This window comes from Stylophora pistillata, chromosome 7 (assembly GCF_964205215.1).
Source record: "Stylophora pistillata chromosome 7, jaStyPist1.2, whole genome shotgun sequence".
Taxonomy (NCBI): Eukaryota; Metazoa; Cnidaria; class Anthozoa; order Scleractinia; family Pocilloporidae; genus Stylophora; species Stylophora pistillata.
The window spans coordinates 5,328,561-5,353,449 of record NC_142525.1 but is presented as its reverse complement, the minus strand read 5'-3'; the positions used below and the strand labels follow the sequence as shown (position 1 = coordinate 5,353,449).

Genomic DNA, 24,889 nt, shown 5'->3' with positions numbered 1-24,889 from the left:
AAAATGTTGACATGAAGTAAGGAAACAGTAAACTAAGGAGCATTGTGATCAAACGGATTTTCTGGAAGAATGCAGAAAAAAAAAAAAACTAAACACACATAGAGAATACTTGGAGAAAACTTGAAATTCTGCTGAAAATACCTTTATTTACATCGGTTAAAAGACTTAAGAAATACAGTTATCATTCAAATGGAGCTCTTACTAAAGTAAATAATTTTAGTGAATATATGCTACCAAAGTCTTGCATTAATATTGTTATCGATGATTAGAAGCTACTGTACATTTACCCTGCTTAGGGTAAGAGTCGTCAATCGCTGATCATTCGCTACATTATTGCTTTTTAAAATTGGTCAGAAGGCAGAGTATAAAATATCAGGGGAGGCCCATCTAACTCGGTTGGAGATGATTGACACTCTTGCCCAGCAGTCAGAGCAGCAGCACCAGAATTACCAAAGTAATTTAGAGATCAATACAACACCAGCTTCACCAATGTCATATCTGTTCAGATTTATACTTTTCAGGGATGAATTTTCTTTCAAAAACTCAGCCAGAACAGCAGCACCAGCTTCACCAATGTCATTTTCATCCAAGTCTAACTTTTGCAGAGATTTATTTTCTTTCAAACACTCAGCCAGAGAAGCAGCACCGTCATCACCAATTTTATTAGAACACAAACTCAAATCTGTCAGAGATGTATTCTCTTTCAAACACTCAGCCAGAGAAGCAGCACCAGCTTCACCAATGTCATTTTCTTCCAAGTCTAACGTTTGCAGAGATTTATTTTCTTTCAAACACTCAGCCAGAGAAGCAGCACCGTCATCACCAATTTTATTAAAACTCAATCTCAAATATGTCAGAGATGTATTCTCTTTCAAACGCTCAGCTAGAGCAGCAGCACCAGCTTCACCAATGTCAGTATCATCCAAGTCTAACCTTTGCAGAGATTTATTTTCTTTCAAACACTCAGCCAGAGAAGCAGCACCGTCATCACCAATTTTATTAGAAGTCAAATACAAATCTGTCAGAGATGTATTCTCTTTCAAACACTCAGCCAGAGAAGCCGCACCAGCTTTACCCATGTTAGTTTCATCCAAGTCTAACGTTTGCAGAGATTTATTTTCTTTCAAACACTCAGCCAGAGAAGCAGCACCTTCATCACCAATTTTATTAAGAGTCAAACTCAAATATGTCAGAGATGTATTCTCTTTGAAACAATCAGCTAGAGCAGCCGCACCAGATTCACCAATGTTATTTCTGATCAGATATATTTTTTCCAGGCATGAATTTTCTTTCAAAAACTCAGCCAGAACAGCAGCACCAGCTTCACCAATGTCAGTTCCATTCAATTCTAACGTTTGCAGAGATTTATTTTCTTTCAAACACTCAGCCAGAGCAGCAGCACCGTCATCACCAATTTCATTATAACTCAAATTCAAATATGTCAGAGATGTATTCTCTTTGAAACAACCAGCTAGAGCAGCAGCACCAGCTTCACCAATGGCATTTTCCCCCAAGTCTAACGTTTCCCAAGATTTATTTTCTTTCAAACACTCAGCCAGAGCAGCAGCACCGTCATCACCAATTTTATTGACAGACAATTTCAACTCTTTCAGAGATGTCTTCCCTTTCAAACAATTAGCGAGAGCAGCGGCACCGTCATCACGAATTTCATTACCAAACACATCCAACGCTGTCATACTTGTATTTGTTCTAAGAATGTTGGTTAGTAAGATAGTTTTAGCCCCATCTAATCTTAATGTGGGAAAAACAGTAATGGTTTCAATTTGAAGACAAGGTCCAAGAGCGCGGGCCAATTTTACATGGAAATTATTTTCATTTTTGCATTCATATATGCACTCTAATATAACAGTCATACTATCTTTGGCTTCCCTTTGCTCGACCTCCTGGTTTAACTGTGTCGCCATACTTTTCATAAGGTTCTCTGCTGTTTCCTCGCACCGTGCGGCAAGAATGCCAAATGTGAACAGAAGCACTTCTTTCAGCTCGTGGCGATATCGTCTGTCAACAGCTATGCTGTCTGTGCTAATTTCTTTCTTGATAAGCTGACAAACGAGATTCAAAGCGGCGAAGAACTCTTGGAAAGTCTTGTGAAGAAAGCCATAACGTCTAGTAGCTCGGAGTTTACTGCCTCCGGGCTGAACAGAGAGAAATCCAAGTTCAGGTAGATCACTTCCTTTGTGTTTTCCAAGCTCCTTCTCGTCAAAGTCCAAGTTGTCTTCTAATAAACTTTTCAAAGCTATCGAGCCAAGGTGGTTCAGTTGGCTTTCGTAAAGTACAACAAGGTCCGCCTCGTCGACTTCTGAAAGTTGTTTCCTTGCTCTGTATCTTCTTAGTATACAATCCACTATGTCCATGTACAGCTTACTTCTGCTTTCAGGAAATACACCGTTCAAGTCTTCATAGACCAGGCAAATAAGTGCAGTGTTGAGAGGATTCGTCGACATTTCATGTAAGGTTTTATCGTCATGCAGTCGTTCGATAAGCTGTTCGGCCAGGTTTGTCTTCTCTCTGAAGTACTTTTTGATGAAGGTTTTCACATCTTCTTCAGTGAATCCCTCCACCTCTAGCAGCGTGTCGCAGTATTTTCGAACTTTGACTCCAGCCTCGTGCCGTGCAGCTACAACCACGCGACATTTTGGCAGCGTTCGGCCTTGAATAATTTCTGATAACATTGGTAGCTTCTTCTCAGAAACTTCATCCAATCCATCGAGTACCAGGAGAACTTTAGATTGATTTTGGCGAATGAAGTCGAAGAATCTCTTTCTTTGGTCATCACCGATATCTCGAGGTAGAAGTTGATCATCAATGGCTTCCCAAAGGTCAGACTGAACTTCACGACATTTAATCAAAAGCACTATGCAGAATTTTGCGAAGGAATTTCCGGCTGCGCGTTTTTGAGTGGCCCAGTCGAAAACAACCTTTTTGCAGTAAGTTGTCTTTCCCATACCAGGCTTCCCTTCTATTAATACAACTCTTGGTTCTTCACATTTTTCGTGCGGGTTGAAGATTTCAGAAATTGTGACAACTCGGTCCGTAGCTATTCCTCTCGTTTTCTCTTTGTAGGTGATTTTAAGTCTGGTGTAGAGGTCTCCAAAAGAAAAGTTCAAGTCTTCACACCAGGGAAGGAGGTTTATCGTACCCTCGCGGGTTTTGTAGAGTTGAGAAATGTTCTCAATCATTTCGGTGGGATCAAAGGCATCTGCAATTAAAATAATTCTCGTCAGGTGTTAAGTCAAACTGTCGAAACCACCTTGGTTTTTCGAAATATTGCAAAACATTTTTTCCATGGAAGCGAAAGTCCCTTCAGCGCTCAAAGGTCCGTTTTTTAAAAGCGCCGATCATCAAATGGCATAAATTGAATTACTCGTCTTTTCACAAAACTCTTGTTTGAGCAATTTTTTTGTTTCGCACATTTAGATCGATCCTTTGTGAGAAAAAATCACCTAAGTTTTTCTTTTATAACGGCTCTTTACATTGAAAATTATTTTCAATTTGACATCTACTTAGCCTTTGCCACTATGACCGTAAATATGTAACTTTTACATCGGCTCAGCGCAAAATTCCAACTTCTACCCAATGATATATTTATTCAAACTAACTAAAATAGGTTAGAGGAGTATGGAAATATAAAAATATCTTGCGGTTTCGGCGAACTTCTTGTACAGCCGATCAACGTAATATGCACATTTTCGAAAATTCCACCCAACAATGCACAAAAGCGGACTCAATTATTGACGAAATTTACGCCTTCGACCCATGGTTGACGGCTGAATTGAACATTTTGCAGCTTTTTCACGCTTTATGATACCATGAAACAGCATTTAGGGGAGAAAAATCTCTACACCCATCTACAAAAATGTTGCCGCCGAAAGGTGATTCATCGCTCTAAGTGTCCTATTGTTATGTTTATCACGCAGTAATGAGAGACAAGAAAAGAAATCACTAAAAGGCAAGATAGATAGGAAAAATGGTCATGTTAATCCAAAATATTTCTTATTATCCATTCAAAAAGTTTCCTTATTGATATTACTTGAAGTGCACTAATTTTGTATTGGATAATGTATCCTCTAATTTTATACTGTACTAACGTATTCAAAGGACCCATCTGCTGTGTTTATTATCCAAAAGCTCCCGTAAAATCGTCACAAAATAATATATTCACGAAAACACACTAAATATGCCAAGTAGATTATTATTTTCATCGATTTTTCAAGACTTGATAAAGTGAAAGGAACTGCTTACAAACTTTATGAATATTGTGTCACGCAAGGTAATCATGCGAAATTCAATGACGAGATCGTCCGAAAATATTTTACCAAGTTGTATTAATTTCAAAATGAAAATTTCCTCTCTCCTACGCGCAAAACTGACGCTATAGTTTGCAGTTTGTAATCGGCCTAGTTTTCCACGGCGCAGCCGGTGAGTGGCTTCTCAATGCTACTTTCAGCTTCTTCCCGCCTGGCGGTTTTTTTAACATAGATGATTATAGAAAAGACCCCAACTAGAAGGCATAGAGGATAATTCGAAGTAATTATAAGAATATCGTGTGCCTCTCAATCCTTTTAAAATCAAGTGCTATCGAGCAAAAATCTCATCATTTGGCGAGTGTGACTTGGTTTTGATTGACATTCTATTTGAATGTTATGATGAGCAGCAATTTTTTAAAACGTGTCTGACATACTAAAGAAGTCACCGCTATGACATAGTTTGAACTGTGATATATATCTGATATTTCAAAGTGTTTCCGTTGGCCACCCTATCAACAGAATCAGAGAAGAAAAATTTTCAGTTTACACGAAATTTACGCGCAGATCCATGGCAGCTACCACTTGTCAATTATTATTGATTCGCAAAATTAGATTTGCGTCAGAGGTTATTTTGTTGAGCACATAGTTAAATAAATATGTCTTATTAACCAAGCGCGAGGGCCGTACTGGGAGAATATCGGCCCGAGGTCGTGACAGTACGGACCAAGCGCAGCGAGGTCCGTACAAAAAAGACCGAGGGCCGATATTCTTCCAGTACGGTCCCGAGCAAGCTTGATTAATAAGAGATTTATTATACGACTGAAGTTCGAAGGGACACAAGTGTGGTATCATTCGGGACCATTCGGGACAGTGCCCGGTCCAATACTTACAGAATATTGGACCGGCAATATAGCATTTTGATTGGTTGATTTTAGTTATTGGCCCTCTGACCGCCCGAGTAATGTAATAACACCGGGTTACTTTTGATTTATTATTGTTACTGACTGTGTCAAGAGGGCGGATAGTTAGCAATTGATGGACACTTATCGAATTAAATCCACCCTCTCATGGAGAATCCTTGAGGCTGACTGTTTGCGTAAAACCGAGGCTTGGGTTAAACCACGTATATATAACCGACCCTAGCTACGATTCTGGTTCACGGCCTAAAATGGTACTTCGAAGTATTTCATTTCTGGCCCGCGTTTATCATGTTAGATGTGCACAAGCCATCGCATGGGAAAACAAGAGTTATTCACACATACTCGCCAGTCTACTTGTTACTTCGCGATAAGCGTGCGTGTTCTTATAATCTATACACGTGGAGTTCTCGATCACCAACTTCGGGAAAGTGAGCGTTTTCAAAGTCGTTCGTGTCTTTGAGGGGTTTCCAAAGCTTTTTGTGTTCTCCCATCTCGTGCTTTCCTCAGGTTTTAAACATGTACACACATCTGCAGACCATAGGAAATAGTTAACGCGACAACAGTACGATAGACGGTCAAACCCAAAGCAAAGATGCAGCTAACTGAGGCTCAATCCGCGTAGATTGAGCATACATTTGGAGTAAATAAGCTTGTATGCAGAGTCACACGGGAAGAAAGAGCTCGAACGAGTGATAAGTATTTTCAGCCCATATGTCTTTAGTAAGGTCGGAGGGTTGTGAGTTCAAATCCCATCTGGAAACTCGATTTTTCTCTCATTTTAAAAATTGTTTATTTCATCTTAACATGCTCACTTTGGGGGCTGGTTGGCTGCATGTGATGCTTTAATGCATGTGATGCTTTAATGTGACAGCGTGATGCTGTTAGTGAGCTTCTATGCGCTAGCTGATGTTTGGCTGTGTAGCCGCGTGATGTGGTTCCAGTCAATACCCACTAATTTACCCTTGCTCACCATAGAGTCTCCTGTAGCTCAGTGGTTAGAGCATCCGACTAGATCACGGAGGGTCGTGGGTTCAAATCCCATCTGGAAACTCGAGTTTTCTCTTATATTAAATATGTCTTTAATAAATGCAGCAAAGGGCACATTCAGCTCTCTCAAGCGGAATACATCACCTATAACCCTTGAGTTTAAAAACCTCTGCGCCACAGCGACATAGAAATATAGAGCTGATAAACCTCCAAGGGAAGAATATCGAAAACACCGTGACCAAAAAACTGGACTACACCTTGAAACCTTAGATCACGAGACCTACAACATAAACTTAAGAAACTTTTCCTACTTATTCTTGGTGGGAAAAGACACGACATCTGGCTCTTTAGCTGTTTGTTCTATATTGTGTTGCTACCAGTGTAGACGAGACCCAAACAGGTCAAAATAATGTGTCTCAAGTTGCAGCTCTGGCCTCACATTGTAAACTATCTCTTAACCCGTTGTCAAGTTGAATTTTTCACGAAGTTCTTAGTGGTATGATCAGCCCGAGCAATTTAATGAGTATGTGTCTCTTCTTGGCTTCATAGAACATATGAAGATTCTGCACACTCTGTCATCATTTTCTTCTGCAGAATCATTTAAACTAACATTTATTACATAAAAGCGTTTACCTTCCATCCTAGGGATTTTGTTAGGTGGTGGCCTGCTCACCAAATCCTCCAATTTTCGTTTCACCATTTGAATTTCACGTTTGGTCTCACTTAGTTTTTCTGTGGTACTGTCTGCAAAATAGTTTTTCTCTTTCATGAATTTTCACTGAAATCATTATTTAACAGATTCTGAATTTACACTGAATTGTACTGAGGTCGCTGAGACCCAGTTACCAGCGCCTTGGGATCAACAATCTCCTTTCTAAGCAGGAGAGAGTCCTCTCTTGGTGATAGGGGGGGGGGGGGAGAGACAACGGAGAGAAAGACTGGAGAAATCGAGAGACAAGTGCCATTCAGACCATTACACTACGCCTCTCTTTTTCTCCTTCGACTGCTTACCGGGTATTATCATTCACCACTTTTTTCTTGTGAACTTTTCGCGAGATCTAGTAAGAGGCTAACATGGCAATTTTCTCGTTATGTATCTTGGAAAAAACTGTTGAGATGAGCAGTAGTGAAATAAGGCCTTTTAAAAAGTCAGGCCTGCACGGGAATTGAACCTATGACCTCTGCGGCACCGGTACGATGCTCTACGAACAGCAGTTCACATATGTGATTTTCAGATGTCCAAATCCCTTACAGGCCTGAATTGTTTTTCAAGCCTTACTTTCACTACTGCTTAAGTAGTGTTCGTTACTTCGAAGATAACTAATATGTTCATTTCTTAAACAGCAGCCCACAAATATGATTTTCATTTATTCAGTCATTGATAACGATTTTTACCCATCTTTTAACAAACCATTGCTAACGCTTAAACCGTCTCCATACATCAATTCACTACGAGATATTTTACGCTTTCTTTAACTTTTAAGTTGTTCTTCGGTCGCCGGTTGATGTAGCATAAGATTTCCTGTGAAACTATTTTAACTTTACTGGTTTCTGTCACTGCATGTCAACCTAGTAGAGCAATCACGTACATTTGTAGCGTGAATTTAATCTCAACATGATATTTCTAACTTGACAATATTACGAAAAAAAATTAAGGAGAGCTTTATCTTACATATGAGCTTTGTAGTAAAGTATACATAGGTCAATAAACTGTAATTGACTCTATTTCCAATTTGCCATATATTGTGGCGTGCAGACTGCTTATTTTTCATTACAATCTAAGTTCTAAGAATAAGTGTGTCACTACTCAATCATTTATCCTTTGAAATATTCCACATTCATATTTTAAAGTAACTTCCTCTACATATTGATCGGCTTGTAGGCATTCGCCCACAACAGTATCATAATTTCTGTGGAAAATTTTCTTATAATGCACTCTAGCCTTGCTAAGTTGTTTACCTCCGTTCCTTGTGTCATCTCTCATTAGGGAGTCCAACTTTTCATTAATGTTTCGTACCTCACTCCTCATCTGTTGCAACTCTTGTCTGGTTTTCTCTAATGATAGGGAGATAAAGTTTTTGTCAGTTTTGAAAATAGGGACATCCGGATGAGGTAAATACAAATTAAGCAATCAAAGAAGCCCTTCCACTAAAGTTATCTAATGGGTTTTGAAGATAGTTGCTTCCTTTCTTTCCCTTCCTCTCATAGTTTAGTTAAACTAAGGAGGGTTGTAGCCAAGGAGACCTCTTGCGGCTCATGGCATGAGAAGCCACTCCCCCCTCCACCCTAGGTTGCTACATGTTCCTTTGTGGCAACTACCCCATCGCACTACTCGCTAAATATTTTAAAAGAGTTATTGTTCCAAGTGTTTTCAATTCGTGGCGGAACGCTCCGAGAATCGTCTGAAATTTTGAGCTTCTAAAGCGGCATTTGGGCGGAATTCAGTCATTATCGATTTTCTCTTAAATAAATTGATACTCAGTCAAACGAAGTATGCAGGGTTTTGTTTTACTGTAGGACCCACCTAACTTGAAAAAGTGAGCCGCATCTATTATTTGGCTGTTGCCGCGATATTTCGAAAATGTTCGTTTTATGGCCACATTTCCTCTTAAAGGATTAAGACACAAGTCAACACTCTGGCTATAACAGCAATTTACAATACAAGCCCGAAAAAATTAATCACAGAAGTAGCGAGAGCGTTTTAAAATAAAGTACCACAAGCAAAAAAGACAAACAAAAGCCCGGAAGCCAATTAACTAGAATCTTTGGATCTTACCAAGGTCTTTACAACACTAGCAGACAAGAAAAGTATGTAATCGTGGCTTACCGCTATTTAAAACTACGACAACCTCTAACTTTGAGGATTGAGGAGAAAAATGACTCATTAGATTCACCCCAAATAGCAATAGCTATAAACCTACATAAATAAGGAATAACACCTCCCTTTATGAGGACGATTTGTTCAAAGCTTACAAAAAAAAAAAACAGCATTTTGTCTTGTCTCAACAGGCGCGGAAGTGAATATGGCGGTCACCCGCACTCGTCCCGAATTGTATTTGGTGAAATTACACACAAACATTTTCACTTAACAGTACACTGTTAAATTCACAATATAAATAACGAAGCTTGTACACTCATGGAAAATTAGTCGGTAGTAACCCACAAGGAGCCTGTAATGGCATTTTCTTTGTTAACTCCTATTCCTGTCCTCAAACTTAGCGAAGCGCTTGCAATGTTACTGTGCGACGTCACTTTGGCAGTGATCATTTAACGGCGGCCTATACCAGAGAACGATAGAGCCACCTCCTCCCTCCTGAGCGATGTAGATAATTACACGAAACATCATTATAAGCTCACTCTTCATTTACCAGGTATAATGTAAAGAATTGTACCTTGTGTGGAATGAAGGCTGACATAGTGTACTTCATGGATGTGTCCCAACACAAGTGTCCTGCTTTTGTCAACAGGACATTGTGGCCGTAAGATAACATCGTGAACAGCGGAAAGACTGCTGACCACATGAATGCAAGTTTTATAGCAGTTTGCTGCGGCACACAGAATGACATGGTCACCCCAAACGCCATCTTGCTCCATGTATGTTAAGTAATCAGCCCATGATTGATGTCCATGGACGAAGGGAAACAGATCTGTTCCATCCGGCTGTGAGAAGAGTAAAATAGTGAACAAAACTTGGAGTGTAAAGTTAATGGTACACTGGACCAGGTTGAGTGCGTTGGAAGGAGTCATTGAATGAGAAAATAACAAAGAGATACTAAACAACAGTAAGAACGGATAATACAATTCAGAGTAATGAACACAAGGATCTACATTGGATGTAGCAGTCTCAACTCCTGAATTTGCTCTTCTGAAACATTGAATATGTGGGGTCCACCTTATCTAGAGTCAAGGTTATCCAAAGATTGCCCTGTCTGGGGGAGGTTCAATTGCAAAGTATTTTAAAAAAACCTTGGGTTGGCCGCTTTCTCCACAAGACAAAGCCCTTTAATTTTCACAAGGAGGTCTGAGTTCATCCGTGACCCGGACCTGGTCTCTACCAAAACACTTGAACTACACAACGTGTTTTAAAGGGCAATCCAGAAATATCAAACAATTATTCTTCGAAATAAGGGTGAATAGGAGTAGGTATTTATCGAGGCAAAGAGGCAAGGCAATTATCCACCACTTTCACTGATACTGGAGTAAAAAATTATTTACGTACATACCAGAAGGCCGTGAGTGGTACTTGTTAATCACTTACCAATGGGTGCGCAGTGTGGTTTATACTAAACGCTGATGTCAGAGTATTTTTGATCCTTATTATCCCCTACAGGCGAAATAGTGATGTGTTGGCCAGTTGGCCCACATGTAGATCTAACCTATATGGTGCTCTTAAAGTAACAGTGGGTAACATATAGCGTAAGGTATCAACTTACTAGTTCAGGGTTTTCTCTGAGGTACTGGACCAATATTTGTCTTAATTCATAATACTTGATTTTGATTCCCATAGCAAATTCCAGTTGATCTGACAAAGCGTAGAACATGCAATTTCCTGATCCTTCATTGTCAACAATTTTGAAGCCCTTGTCTGAAGCAATTTTCTTCAACTCAATTTTTAGGTCTGTCTCGTCATTGCCTTTGCTGGCATCGAGTTGCATTTGCTGAAGCTGAGTAATTAACTCAACAGAGCTATAACCTAAATGAAAAAATGGGTAGAATTAATGAACAAAGGATAATTAAAATACCATCATTCCCGTGATTTAAGGAGGACCACAACAGAAGAATATATTATAAATATTTTTTCTCTAGGTTTCTGCGAGTTCTTAATAATAAGTTTCTTTGATATGTAGAGGAGCTTTAAAGAAAAGGAAGTAAAAAAGAATTCTTAACAGCCAACTCAGCCTTCTAAGAAAGAAAACGAAAACCTTTTACATCCTGATTTGAAGTACTTCAGCTTGGTTTTCGCGTAAGTTGGGGTCAAAATAGCAAATATGACTTAAAATAAGTATATAATTCTCCGTAACTCATCCAGATCAGAAATTCAGAGAAACGAAATTTTGTTATACACGACTAGCGTTTGAACACAGCTCACGTGTTCATTTTAACACGTCTCACTTGTTCTAAACATCATCGAGAGGCAGTCTCTCTAAAAGCGGTAAATGCATGTCAGTGCAAAATATTGAATTCTTTCAAAATCTTCCCATGAATCTGTCTTAATGAGATACAATGAAATATATGAAGTTCATATATTTTGAACTGCGGTATTAGATACATATTATGTACGATCCTCGCAGTAGATAGCGCTATTTAAGCAATAGCGAAAATCAGACCTGAAAAAAATCATTGTATCTCATTTATCACTTTCACGGGTTTATTACGAATCAACTTAACGGCTTGCTCCAAGTTGGCTTGTTAGCTCAATTGGTGGAGCGCTGCACTAGTGTCGCAGAGGTCAGTGGTTCGAGTCCCGTATAGGCCTGTTTTTTTTTTTTCAGGTCTGATTTACGCTATTGCTTAAATAGCGCTATCTACTGCGAGGATCGTACATCATATGAATCTGTCTTAGTTTAAAATAAATGAGACTACTCTGGTTTTTCGAAATATTGTAAAATGCTTTTTTCCGAGCGAAAATCGTTTCTAGGGGCCGTTTTTCACAGCGCCAGTAATCAAAAACGGCACAAATTGAATTACTCGTCGTTTCACAAAACTCCTGTTTAAGGAATTTTTTTAGTTCGCATATGAGAAACATGTTCCTGAACTAGCAGCATCCCGCTTACATCTGGTTCGCGGTTCGGTTGAAGACTTGCATTCAAACAAAGATCTCTTACTTCAAATAATTACAGCCTCCTTTTGAACGAAATGGGAGTCGAGAAACCCCGAGATACGCTTTGTAAGCAGTCGTTATCAGGTGTTGACTATTCATCCGAGCTATATTGCTACTGTGAGAGCGATGCAACAATTTCAGGACTGCAATCCTCTATTGTGATACAGCAACATGGAGGGTAAGTGGATATCATGTTGAAAAGGCTGTAGTCTGGATGTGAAATGCAAAACAATCAAGTTTGCGTGTGGATGTGCACATTTTTGACTAACTGACGGCACCGTCAAATCAGCCCATTTTATCCAACTTTAAAATTCAATGAAATCACACGGAATCATTTCCCTAAAAACTACTTCAGAGATTAAAAAGAAACACACTTCGTCTTCCAAAAGCCAGATTTTCAGTCGATTATTTTGTTTAGCACTTAGTCAAATAACTGGTTACTTTTAACCTATTTTTAATCTAGTTGGATGAAAGTCGGATAAATACAATTAGATTGTGTATACAAAACAATCAGTAATTGTTCAAATTGCTGTCAACATATGTTTTGATGCCTTTTTTCAAGATTTGGCTCTTTTCATCGGTCCAAGTACTTTCAGTTCGTGGCGTGACGCTCCAAGATTCGTCCAAAAACATTTTGAGCTTCAACAGCGACAATTTGGCGGAATTCAGTTTTTGTCGTCTTTCTCGAAAAGAAATCGATATTCAGCCAAACGAAGTATGCAGTAGTTTGTTTCACTGTAAGGCCCAGCTAACTTGAGAATATGAGCCGAATCGATATTTTGACTGTTGCCACCATATTTCGAAAATGTTTGATTTTTTGCCGTATTTGCTCCTAAGAGGCTGTCCGCGTAAGAACCAACCACTCGAATTTCGGCCGATCACTGAATTCCCTCCAATTTTTACTGTGAGATATTTGATCTATTCTATCAGCAAAAATTGTAATTATTTGGTTCGTAATGCTACGTCATCAAATTTTTGGCGACGAGATGCGAGGTCAAAAACAAAGAACATTGTTTATTCCGGAGTTAATATTCAGCGTTTTGCTGAAGGCTATAAAATCTTACGCATTTGTTCAAATAGCATAAATCAAACATGTGGTATCATTTTACATCTCTTCTGTGATTAGTAGCAAAATATGTAAATTCTGACGAAACAATAAAGAATTGCGCTGTCTTGAAAATACCACAGAAACAGCACATTCCAAATCTGAACGGGTGTGCTGTTGTTCCAAGACGTTTTTCCCAAAAGTATAACGGGATCTGGAGTGCTCACAACCATCCATGTTTAGTACTAAAGCTGGTGTACCGAAAACAACAAAAACAATTTGGGAACTAGTCTTTTCGAGCTACAGGAGCTCGGTAAACTTTGCTAATTTTCAACAGTCAAAGTGCACATGACTTGATTTATGTATGTTTGTGGTTACTCCATTTCTCGCTCAAAATCAATATTTGGGGTAGTCCCTACTTTCAAAACTAGCATGGTTGTTTTGTTAAGATGAAGATGTCCATAAATTCATCCAAACTTGCCCTAAATTTAGCAATTACGAAGGTGGAAATGAACATCGTCTGTGTGACATTATGTTTAACTGTCTCATGCGAGTTAAAAGATGTTGACAAAATTCCATTAAGTTAGTCTTGACTGCCCTCTTATGCTGTAAAAGCTAAAATTACTGTCAGTTACAGATTTAGAGATGCTCATTCAAAATATGTCATTATGAAGAGAACTTCGTGTCTTACCAGAGAACTCCACTAGATGGGTTGATTCAGCTATATGTCACGCTCTTTGCATTGAAAATGTCACGGATCAAAATTTAACTATCTCGCACAGAAATCGTTTTGCCCACGCAATATAACTCAGAATCGTTTCAGGTTAAGCTCATGATAACTGGAAATACTTTTGTTTTCGAGGATATAAAAATTAGTTTGAGGCTTTTCATTTCCGCGCGGAAAAACCAAGCTGAACTTTGTGAAAATCGCAACATCGCCATTTGCGTCACGATATAATCTAATCAGGCACCCCGTGGTTAAATCCAGAATTCCAAGCACATTTTAGAAGTCAGCCCCGTGTTCGATCAGGGAATAAATACAGTAAGCTGGCCTTGCATAGCTAACCACGGCAGATTGCTTTCATTTCAAATTCTCATCCGTTTCCCATGGAAAAATTGTTTACAATAACAGATTCCGCATGGGCAAAATGATAATTAAAAATTTGCCACGAAATGCGATATTTGGATTTCGAAATATTGGTGATTTTCAAAAGCGTTCCCTGAGCTCAAAATTATATGACATGGTCCCGTTTTAGACTTAAGCCATACCTCAATCCCTCCTATACAAATTTGTCAAATTGATACGAGCTTGCTTGCTTTTGCGCTTTTCATAAGCAAAGTTCATTTGCCTCTACTCAAGGCACTGATTTCCGCCGTTTTGCAGCTACCGACGCTAGTTTCAGTCTTTGTGAATTTTCTAGGATAAAGACGCCCCTGCTGAGTGAGCACTCCTATTTTATTGAGCGCCCCAATTTTGTTTCGGTGATGGCACTGCTTGAGTACATTTGCAATGAGATCAACAGTAATTCATCTTCTTTTCAGTTCTCATTTAAAGCCTCATTACAAAAAATGGTGGGCTACGTCTCTGTCTCTCGACTATTGTGGCCACGTGACTACACAGTTTCTTCAAACGAATAATCCCGTTTGAAAACTACGTAACGATTTCTTGATTGGTATTTTTAGTCTCGCTGGATCCCTGGACAAGAAGTCCGTTCTCCAGTCTTCTGTATTACTAAAAGTAATTTTTCATGAAAGTGCTACTGACACGAAAATCCAAATTTTCAGAGAATCAAATCAGTCAAAGTGTTTGTGGCTTTCTTAGTTTCACAGTAATAAGTAACTAAGCAGTGTGGTCCTATAGTTTGCATGGTTGCATGGCCTGCTGCAAATCTGTAGTTCACCACCTTCTCTAAACTCAGATTGGCCAGGTGGTCTGCCTTCTATAAATGATTTGTATTAAATGTGCTCCCCAAAATTTAGATCAGAAGAAATAAATCTTAACCAAGGTTAAATTAATTTTACTATAAGGTAATCATGTCTCTACACATTAATTTTAGTGAAGCAGGACAATTCTAACATTCTAATAGCACTATTGAGTGATTCATTTGTTTATTTATTTGAACACATTTTTATCCACTGCATTGTGGGGTTACCAGTAATGGATGGATGTAGTGAGAAAAACTTCAGAAGGAATACTGTCAAGGTCACCATTATAAACAAATTGCAGTTTTCTTTTGGTTCTCATTTCACAACGGAGTCCATCGAATCCAGGCTGATAAGCACAAACATAACTGTTCACACAGTCAGTAAAAGTAGCACTGTTTACACAGGGATCATTAGAACACTCATTGATATCATTAATGACTTTGAGATGTGCACAGGCCATCGCATAGGAACAAAAGTTATTCACTTATACTCGTTATTCTACTTGTTACTTTGCAATAAGCGTGCGTGTTCTTATTCTCTACACCTGAAGTTCTGGATCACCAACTTCGGGAAAGTAAGTGTTTTCAAAGTCCTTCGTGCTTTTAAGGGGATCCCAATGCTTTTTGCGGTCTCCCATCTCGTGCCTTCCTTAGCAAAGCAAAGATGAAACTAAGCAAGGTCTGATCCGTGTAAATTGAGCATACATTTGGAGTAAATATATGCATAAGCAGAGTCACGCGTCAAGAAAGAGCTCGAACGAATGACACGTACTTTCAGTCCTTATGCCCTTAATAAACGCTGAAAAAAAGGCACATTCAGCGCTCTCAAGCGAAATATATTGCCTACAACCCTTGAATTAAAAAACCTCCGCGCTACAGCAACAGATAAATATAGCACTTATGAAACTCCAAGGGAAGAATAAGGAAAACACGGAACAATAACTTGAGATTTCGTGACTACACCAGGAAACCTTAAGCCACATTACACCTACAAAATAAACTTAAGAAACGTTTCGTTCTTATTCTTGGCGGGAAAAGACATAACATTGGCTTTTTAACTCATTGTTTTATTTTGTGTTGCTACCAGTGTAGACTAGACCCAACCAGGTCAAAATAATGTGCCTCAAGTTGCATCTCGGGCATCACATCACAATCTATCTCTTAACCCGTTGTCAAGTTCAATTTTTCGTGAAGTTCTAAGTAGTATGATCAGCCTCACCAGTTTAATGAAGAACTGCGTCTCTTTTTGGTTTCATAGAATATAAGAAGATTCAGCACAGACTGTCATCACTTCTTTTTCAGAATCATCCAACTTTAACATTTATTACATAAAAGCATTTACCTTCAATCCCAGGTCTCTTGTTAGGTGATAGCCCGCTCATCGAGTCCTCCAATTTTTGTTTCATTACTTGAATTTCACCTTTCATCTCTCTCAATTGTTCTGTGGTACTTTCTGCAAAACATTATGCTCATTTATCAATTTCCACTGAAATCATACTAGAACAGATTAAAAAATTTACACTTAATTTTACTGAGGTCACAGAGACCAGTTACCAGCAGTTACCATGACCTCTGCGGTACCGGTGCAGTGCTCTACCAAAAACCGTTCACATATGTGATTTTCATATATTCAATCTTTGGTAACGAATCGTACACCTCTTTTAACAAACCATTGCTAACGCTTAAACATCTCCGTACATAAATGCACTATAAGTTTTCCTTTAAAAATATTTTAACTTTACTGATTTTTTTGACTTCATGTCAACCTAGCAGAACAAGCACATACATTTGTAGCTTGAATTTAATCTCAACATAGTATTTCTAACTTGCTAACATTAACAAACAAATTTTTAGGAGAGGTTTAACTTTCATATTTGGCAGACTATTATATTAATTTTCTAGTAGAGTATTTGTCAGTCAATGAATATTAATTGACAATATTTGATATGTACCATGTAACGCACGAGTGTGGCATCCAGATTGCTTATCTTTCTTCCCAATCTAAGTTGTAAGAATAAAGGCTGATAGTTTCGAAAGAAACTGTTGGGGGCTGCGTCGGTGGGAGTAACGAAATAATTTGGATATATTAACAAAGTTGAAATGATAAATTGGCCACCGTAATGATTACAAAAGCTGACGTTTCGAGTGTTAGCCCTTCGTCGGAGCGGATAGAGGAATTGTGGGTTGTATGTGCTTTTAAAGGCAGAAAATGGAGCTACGTTATTGGTGGGAGCATGGCAACGAGAAAAACATGAATAAATTAGTGGAAAGAAAAGCGTTCGTTGATCCCTGTGGGATTAAGACTGCCGGTTTGAAAGAGCCGCAGCTCACAAATATGATTTTCATTTATTCAGTCATTGATAACGATTTTTACCCATCTTTTAACAAACCATTGCTAACGCTTAAACCGTCTCCATACATCAATTCACTACGAAATATTTTACGCTTTCTTTAACTTTTAAGTTGTTCTTCGGTCGCCGGTTGATGTAGCATAAGATTTCCTGTGAAACTATTTTAACTTTACTGGTTTCTGTCACTGCATGTCAACCTAGTAGAGCAATCACGTACATTTGTAGCGTGAATTTAATCTCAACATGATATTTCTAACTTGACAATATTACGAAAAAAAATTAAGGAGAGCTTTATCTTACATATGAGCTTTGTAGTAAAGTATACATAGGTCAATAAAATGTAATTGACTCTATTTCCAATTTGCCATATATTGTGGCGTGCAGACTGCTTATTTTTCATCACAATCTAAGTTCTAAGAATAAGTGTGTCACTACTCAATCATTTATCCTTTGAAATATTCCACATTCATATTTTAAAGTAACTTCCTCTACATATTGATCGGCTTGTAGGCATTCGCCCACAACAGTATCATAATTTCTGTGGAAAATTTTGTTATAATGCACTCTAGCCTTGCTAAGTTGTTTACCTCCGTTCCTTGTGTCATCTCTCATTAGGGAGTCCAACTTTTCATTAATGTTTCGTACCTCACTCCTCATCTGTTGCAACTCTTGTCTGGTTTTCTCTAATGATAGGGAGATAAAGTTTTTGTCAGTTTTGAAAATAGGGACATCCGGATGAGGTAAATACAAATTAAGCAATCAAAGAAGCCCTGCCAGCAAAGTTATCTAATGGGTTTTGAAGATAATTGCTTCCTTTCTTTCCCTTCCTCTCATAGTTTAGTTCAATTAAGGAGGGTTCTAGCCAAGGAGACCTCTTGCGGCTCATGACATATGAAGCCACTCCCCCCCTCACCCTAGGTTGCTACCTGTTCCTTTGTGGCAACTACCCCATCGCACTATTCGCTAAATATTTTAAAAGAGTTGCGACAACATGTAAGCTCAAATGGTGTACAGAAGACCCTTTTTGAATTACATCCGATCACAAATAATGCCTTCTTAACTTTCAAAAGTAGCTGAGATCTTGGTTGGTGCGACTACATAAATTTCTTTGTGAGTTCGCAGTTTTAAATAGAATCCACGCGTCAAATGGAAATTGTGGACACAATTTTATTGCATGTTCTATCATGTAGTGCTGATCGAGTTCTTTGCCTTCATTCCTTGTGTCCTCTTTCAGCTGGGTGTCCAACTTTTCTCCAATGTTTCGCACTTCACTACTGATCTGCTGCAACTCTTGTCTGGTTCGCTCTGATGATAGAGGGTAACGTTTATGTCAGTTTTGTAAATAGGGACATTCGGGTAAATATACCTTGACTGTGAGCCAAAGCTGTGTATATCCCCTAATGTCCAGCAATAATTATCATGCTTCGCCTTTCGATTTTAGTGAGTCATTAATAGGGCATAACATGTACCTTCAAACTCCGTGATCGTTTCTTTGATGTTGTCTTCATCTTGCTTCCACTGCTTTAGCAGCTGCCTGTAGTGTTCTTCCGTAGCAGAGTCTATGGACTCATTCTTAAGGTTACTGATAGCAGCTCCATAACCTGCTCCAACCAGTCCTAATATGGCTTTGCAGATATCCTGCCAGTAGTTGTTAAATGTTGCATCATCCACAGAGGCTTGGCTGGCATGGCCGTACACAGCATTACGATAGTATTTCAGCCTGGCTATGTTGGCTTCCTTACTCACATCTGCAGCTGGGGGAAGACTGTCCCATCCAGTGCTGGGAGGAACCAGCCCACAGATATTTCTCAGTAGCACCATCAGTAAAGTTATATCAAAGTTTTTTGATGAGACCGATGATGGTATAGTTGGATACAATTTCCCCCACTGTATAGGATTCAGAACTTTCTTCTTCCTCAGATACTGTAGTGTTGCATGCTCTGGGTGACGCCCCAAAACTGCATGAAGTCTTGTGGGAGGGTGTATGGCATCAAAAGTGTCTCTCAAAGCCTGAGATCCAACATCCACCAGAAGGCGACACAGTCGAGCATAGTTGGTTGTCTCCTTGGTAGAAGGAAATGCTGGTGTGGCAGCAGAAGCCATATGCTGTAGTAGAGATCAATTCATCCAAAGAATGTGAAATTTTTCATTGTGAAACTATTTTAGACAACGAGGCTGGAGTAACTAAAGTGACGAGGTTTTTACTTCAAGTTCATGTAACAATTTCTCCTTTTTGGGAAAGTTCCTAATACGAATCATAAAGAGTTATTGAAATGATATTGATTCTAGCAGGTTGTGAGGAACTATGGGAGCATATTTTTTGGCTGCCTGCTCTTTACTTTTTTTTCCCTTTGAATTGTCTAACTGAACCAAAAATCAGAGACTGCTTGTACATTATAGTTGAAATGCATAAAGGAGAAAGGTTACAGCTTAGCTAGTGCAGGACAAACGTGGTGTGCTTTGAGAGCTCAATCTATGAATTCATTTATCGAATTGTTAATGCTGTTTTTGAGACGTTTTTGATGCAAAAACTTAATTTGGGCTACATGGTTGACTCTCTATCACCCAGAGAAGAGAGAACCAGAGAACTCAACCATACATTTTCTTTTAGAATATTAAAAAGTTTATGTCTATGTTAAAATACTTGAAAAATTTGTTGAGACGCTGATCAAGTTCTTATATCATTTTATGGAAAAAACCCTTGATTATTTAGTGCATGTGTTTGTGGTCTTAAATCAATCCAACTTGTTTAATACACGTTAAAGTTGGGTAGGCTTCACAAGAGTAATGATCAATTTCAAGACCATGTTTTGCTGTCTGGAATTCCTTACCCTATGTAAAGTTTCCTCTTCAAAAAGAACCAGTCACCTAGACTAAAATTAAAATTAAAGTCACCCATTGGAGTTGGGTGGGGGGGGGGGGGGGGCGGGAAGCAGAATGGCAGTTCATTTTCTTCTAAAATGGACCAAAAAAATGATAATTACACAATGCGGGTAAGTTTCGGAAAAAAATGTAGTGCTGCATCCGTGGGGCTGGAGGTATCACAAGATAATTAAGTTTTATCAAATAGGTTGTATAGTGTAAGCATATAGAAAACACACTTTACTATGCCAGAAGAGCCGCAACAGCAGTGAAACGCGTGGCGCAGAAGTAAAAGAGTACTTTCGTTTTTCATTTATTTTAGTATATATATATATATATATATATATATATAAATGTGAGGGTAGAGTCTACTTTGGCATAAAGTTCTGAATGCTGCTTTAGCAGAGCTGAGTATAGATTAGTTGAAGAATCAAAGAGGACGCATCGATTCTCTGTTACTCTGAGTTTCTTACGGAAGCGCTCGTTAGACAGAATTTTATTCAATAAAGAACATACCTCCTTATATTTAGTAGTTCATTGATTCGCTGGTGCGATGAAATAAATATTCTCTGGGACTATTTTTAGCGGCTTGTGAAATTTGCGAAATTTGGTAAGTTGTTTACTCTCATGGCTGCATTTAGAAATAATTTCTGTTCTTTTTGTTTAATAAAGACGGCTTCTTAGCTCTAATTTGATAAAGTTTCTCCGTGAGGCACAAGGGGCAGCGCTAGCTTTTGTTGCTGTAGGCCGGGGCGGTCGCTAAAATACTCCAATTAATTGTGAAGTTGGTGTTGCTGTCTTTGAGTGTCCAGATATACTTTGATAGTTCCGTGCTGCTTTCTTTTCGAAACAGAAACTATTCAAACAGCAGAGAACTATCAAAAGATGTATATATATGTATATGTATATATAAATATATATTTATATATACATATATATATAACTGCTGACAGTACTGTTTAGTAATGTTGACTCTGATGATGACCTCCGCACAGGTTCTCGAAACGTCAGTCTCTACCACCGAAAAAAAGTCCTTCTCAGGACTACACTCACCCGGACGATCAGATTACACCTTCACATGTTACCCCCGGGTTCAAACCATTTACTGCTATATATTTTTTCTTTGTCAAGGAGGAGGTTATTAGCTCTTGCACATCTGTTGTACTGAGTGAATAATACAAAAGGGAGCCATCATCAAATGGTTAGACAAACAATTCTTCTGATTCTTTGTTTAAGTGTAGTTGGGTAAACCCTTGTGAACATGCTGGGTTAAGTTTTCAACATAACACGATCGCAGTTTTAGGCATTTATGAGAGAACTGGACTCCAGTGCTAATATTGTGGGATGGGATGATCAATTAGAATATTTTGGTTATGGAAGTATATGCTGTCAGTTTACTTGAATGGCTTCTGAGTATCTGCCATATAAGTGAAATTACTCACAATTCTAATGAATTAGTCAATTCCGATACATGATACTTAGGGGGAGGCTCTCATAGAAAAAGTAAAAATTTCTTAGAATTTCAATTTGTGCCTTTTTATAGACAATTCATTCTTACCTCATGTCAAAACCATGAGACAATTAGACATGCATCTGGTAGTGCATATATGAGAACTAGATTATGGCAAAAGTCTGTTAAAATTGACCCCCTTTCAGTTCATCCAGTAACTAAACTGTCAAAAGGAAAGAGCACCATAGCATATTTTCTTCAACTCTAAGCAAATCTCCTTAACTGACATTATTTGCCATTCTACATCTCTTTGGAAATATCACATTTAGTCTCCTAGTCTCCTCGATGGTCTTCGACATATCTGATTAGTGCGGGTGAGTTAATTTGAGAATATCATCCAACTTGACATGTATGGGTCGGAATACATTTTGTGTGTTCTATATGGAGATGAACAGATACACATACAGGAAGCAATACTGTAGTTAAATTATACTACTCTTAAATGTTTTTCTTCTTTTAGGTGAGTTTGAATACCTTATGGCTGTACAAATATGTTAAAAATCGCCAAAAACTGCTCAAAACATAGCGAAAGAAGTTCTCAAATAGTGCTTGATTTCTATAAAGAAAGTGCTTGAAAATTAGAATTTGTGCACGAAAGATGCTCGCGGTTAAGTTTTTGTTTTTTTCTTTTTATTATTTCCTAGCAGAGGGTTTAGACACATTCCTAGTTTTATCAATCTTTTAACTCTCGGATTTCTATAAAGTATAACAGCGTTTGTCGAACAAAAACTCTTTAATATCAGTTTAGCATATAGTTTGTAAAGCACACAGCATCACTGAACTATAGTCGATTTATTGTATCGAAGCATTACAAAAGCTTTCAAAAGTTTTGAAAAACACGAAGTCACGAACCAATCAAAATCGACTGTTCCCACGCTTTAAAGGACCATAGCTCGTGCATTTCCATAACAACAGTCAGCCGGTCAGGCGACAAGGTTGAGTTATCTCTAATTAATGCTCATGATAATAGAATTACGCGGCCTAACCAAAAACGTTTCAAAGACAAAATACTGCATTTAACATCTGGAAAATTGTAAAAAATGTGCTGAAATGTTTCTCAAAAACTGAAAAACTCCTCAAATGCTACTCAAGAGTGCTGGAAATGTAAAATAGTGGTTGAAATTCGAAAAAGTGCCGAAAAAGTGCCAAAAAATTCCACTGATCGAAAGCTAGAATATTCCATGGTACGCTGTAGTCACAACAGACGCTTGTATCCTTACACTTATTGCTTCTTTAAATCGTGCAAGAAAATCCCTTACATTTGAACGACGTAGCAAAGAATACAAATTAATTCATTTAACTACTCAGTTTGAGTTATATTTCGTAAGTCTTTCCATTTCGCTTTCGACTTCCGTTCCGCATTAATAAAGTTTGATTCTAGCATGTTGCTTTATACGTTGGAAGAATAAAATACCTTCGAAATTCAGAGGCTACCAACTGTAAAATTGAGCTTACACATACCAATAAGCTTGCTGAGTGAAAGAACTGCGAAGAAGTTGACGATATGTGTTTCTTACGCGTCGTTTCGTTATGTGCGTTAAACGTAAGTAATCATAAATGTCACCTCCTCATTTCAAACTAGTTAGTTGAAGGCATTTTTCTTACCTTTGGCTTTAAGCTTCTCTCCTGGCTCTGCCACAGTTCTTACACAACGCTAGAAGTCGATTGAATCAACAGCTGTTGGAAGAAATTGAAGTGAGTTCAACAATAGTATTCTGCAGCCCACTCAAATAAAACCGCTCGCTTTCGCCAACTTGTCTTTCTTGCCCGTTTTTCTGTTCCTAAACTACATATTCTATATGATAACACGCGGGTTGCTCTATGCGAAATTTTAAAACAGAAGGTCAAAGATGCAAACAATATTTTTCTTGCCTCACAGCACTGAGAGAATTTACTACTTTAAATTGACAAGTGAAAGGACCAGCCAGACTAATAACCTCTCTAGGATCAGAACTCACAACAGTATACCTTTCGATCGTTCATTGACTAAATGTAACAATTACAGCCTGCATGAGGAATAATCTGTGCAACTTGGACTTTCTAGGCACCCCTAATCCTCAATTCCCTTTAATGTTTTCGCAGTCTAGTCTCCATATTCCACATAATTATCTGTTTGTTATACATACGCTTGTTTAGGATATTCAATGGTTATTATTAGTACAGCCGATTGTATCCTCACGTAAACTTTTATCAGTAGAGCAAAGAAGATAAATTGATTTCCAAAGTAACTCAGCTCGAGGAATAATATTTCCCACGTATGACATTTTACTTTCGATTTCTGCTTTCATTTTCGAGATCAAATTTGACTCCATCATGTCGCGTTATAGGGCCAAAACACCCAAAACTTAGATGTTACCCGTAGTATAATCTAACCTACACACATCAGAAAGCTTGCTGAGTTAAAGAACTGGGAAGCTGTAATCACGATTTGACGATCTAGGTTCTTTGGTTTCTTACTTAGCGATTCTGCTCGAGGCATATGCAATTAACAATGTCATATATGACATCAATATTTTTACATTGTTTGTTGAACGCTATGTTCTTACCTTTGGTTTTATGATCCTCTCCCGATTTAGACACAATGTTTTAGTTACACAACCCTTGAAATCGATTCCACACTGATTACCTGTTAAAGGAAATTGATTTGAATTCAACTGACAACATTATTCACTCTTGTGAAACCGCTTGGTTTTGATTCTTCATCAAATGTCTCAAATAGAAGTTTTTCCTCTAAATCGTCTGTCTCACCCGTGCTTCTGGTTCCAAATTACGTTTTCTACACATCAAAAAGTGAGTTGCTCTTTTCAAATTGTAAAAAAGATGCGTTAGTTAGCTTCCGGAGATCCAGCGCAATGGTATTTTGCTATGCTTTTAGAATTAAGGTGTTGTCAATCAGATCACGCGATCTGTCTATAATTACACGCCAGTGAACTCATACTAAAGGATCAGAAGCACTCATCCGTATGACTGAATCCAACAGATCATGAAATGTAAACCGAAAAATGCAAATGTTACGCAACAAGTATCCAAATTATTTAGGTCCACTACCCTTATACACTGCCAAGATCTCGTTTGTAACTCCCTTTACTATCTGCCATACAATTATTACAATGTGAATTTGGAGATTTTGGTATAGGATCAACAAATACTCCGTAATTTACATCTTTTTTATTCTCATCACTTGTCTGCTTGACATTGTG

The 24,889-nt window shown here is 38.3% G+C and overlaps 1 protein-coding gene across 6 annotated transcripts; it reads right to left on the bottom strand.

Annotated features, from left to right (window-relative positions):
• Positions 1-126: 126 nt before the first annotated feature.
• Positions 127-24,610, bottom strand: LOC148726326 (uncharacterized). 6 transcript variants are annotated; one of them, XM_088727002.1, is made up of 13 exons: positions 24,438-24,606; positions 24,236-24,315; positions 23,295-23,366; positions 18,787-19,423; positions 18,527-18,622; positions 17,905-18,000; positions 16,309-16,419; positions 10,609-10,868; positions 9,568-9,835; positions 8,135-8,230; positions 6,809-6,919; positions 5,531-5,716; positions 127-3,220 (listed from the first exon to the last, which is right to left on the bottom strand). In XM_088727002.1, exons 4-13 carry the CDS (start codon positions 19,418-19,420, stop codon positions 447-449), a joined length of 4,632 nt encoding a protein of 1,543 aa, XP_088583128.1. In that variant the 5' UTR covers positions 19,421-19,423; positions 23,295-23,366; positions 24,236-24,315; positions 24,438-24,606; the 3' UTR covers positions 127-446. The 6 variants fall into 6 exon arrangements, with proteins under 6 accessions (XP_088583128.1, XP_088583129.1, XP_088583130.1 ...); XM_088727003.1 differs by lacking the exon at positions 8,135-8,230 and having other exon boundaries at positions 24,438-24,608; XM_088727004.1 differs by lacking the exon at positions 5,531-5,716 and having other exon boundaries at positions 24,438-24,605.
• Positions 24,611-24,889: the final 279 nt, after the last annotated feature.